This window comes from Chaetura pelagica, unplaced genomic scaffold (genome assembly GCF_000747805.2).
Source record: "Chaetura pelagica isolate M959 unplaced genomic scaffold, ChaPel_1.0 scaffold591, whole genome shotgun sequence".
In the NCBI taxonomy this organism is placed as follows: domain Eukaryota; kingdom Metazoa; phylum Chordata; class Aves; order Apodiformes; family Apodidae; genus Chaetura; species Chaetura pelagica.
This window is the reverse complement of record NW_009951959.1, coordinates 124,723-125,613: the sequence shown is the minus strand read 5'-3', so window position 1 is coordinate 125,613 and position 891 is coordinate 124,723. Positions and strand designations below refer to the sequence as shown.

At 65.1% G+C, this 891-nt stretch overlaps 1 protein-coding gene across 1 annotated transcript in view; it reads left to right on the top strand.

The window, feature by feature from the left end:
- The first annotated feature begins 161 nt into the window (after nucleotides 1-161).
- Nucleotides 162-891, top strand: part of FPGS (folylpolyglutamate synthase) — a 2,186-nt gene continuing 1,456 nt past the window's right edge. The window contains exons 1-4 of the mRNA XM_010000667.1: nucleotides 162-221; nucleotides 497-558; nucleotides 657-759; nucleotides 841-889. Of these exons, the coding sequence (XP_009998969.1) occupies nucleotides 162-221; nucleotides 497-558; nucleotides 657-759; nucleotides 841-889 (274 nt within the window). The remainder of the gene's footprint in view (nucleotides 222-496; nucleotides 559-656; nucleotides 760-840; nucleotides 890-891) is intronic.

The window sequence follows — 891 nt, the reverse complement described above, 5'->3', positions numbered from 1 at the left end:
CCTGGAGGAGACCAAGGTGGGGGTGGTGGGGAATTGTGGGGTGTCTCCCTCCCTCGGGGACCCCCCCTTCCCCAGGACCACGTGCCCCAGCCCCCCTGCTGGGGACACCCTATGCTGTCCCCTCACACCCGCTCTGCTGGCAGGACCTGGCACGTGCCAGCATGCCCGCCTACTTCCGCTTCCTCACCATCATGGCCTTCCACGTCTTCCTGCAGGAGAAGGTAGGTGGTGGTCTTCTCCAGTCAGGTTGGTGACAGCCTCAGGGCTGGAGGGGCACACGGGGTCCAGCCCTGGGACAAAGCAGGCTTCAGCTGGGCTTCATGGCCATCATGCCTGGGGGACGCTGTGCTGGATGGATGGTCCCCCCATGAGCAGGGTGTGTGTTCAGGGTTGGTAGCAGGGACCTGGCCCCACCCCTGTCCCTGAATCCACGTGCTGCTCCCAAACACGTGCTGCTGGTGGCACTGTGACAGCTTCAGTGTTCCCTTGTCCCCAGGTGGACCTGGCGGTGGTGGAGGTTGGCATTGGCGGTGCCTACGACTGCACCAACATCATCAGGTAGGAGCCAGGGAGAGAAATCCCGTCTCCAAGGGCTGCTGGGACCTGGTGTCCCTGTGTAAGGGAACAGCAGGAGCACTGTCACACTGCATCCCCAGGGCACCGGTGGTGTGTGGGATCTCCGCCCTGGGCATCGACCACACCAGTATCCTGGGGGACACCATGGAGAAGATCGCCTGGCAGAAGGGGGGCATTTTTAAGGTAGGCAGAGCCTGTCCTCCCCTGGCTCATGGTTTCGGGGCGAGCACCCCCGTGGCCCTGAGCACCCGTGCCCCGTTGCAGCGCGGCGTGCCGGCCTTCACCGTGGCGCAGCCGGAGCGGCCGCTGGGGGGG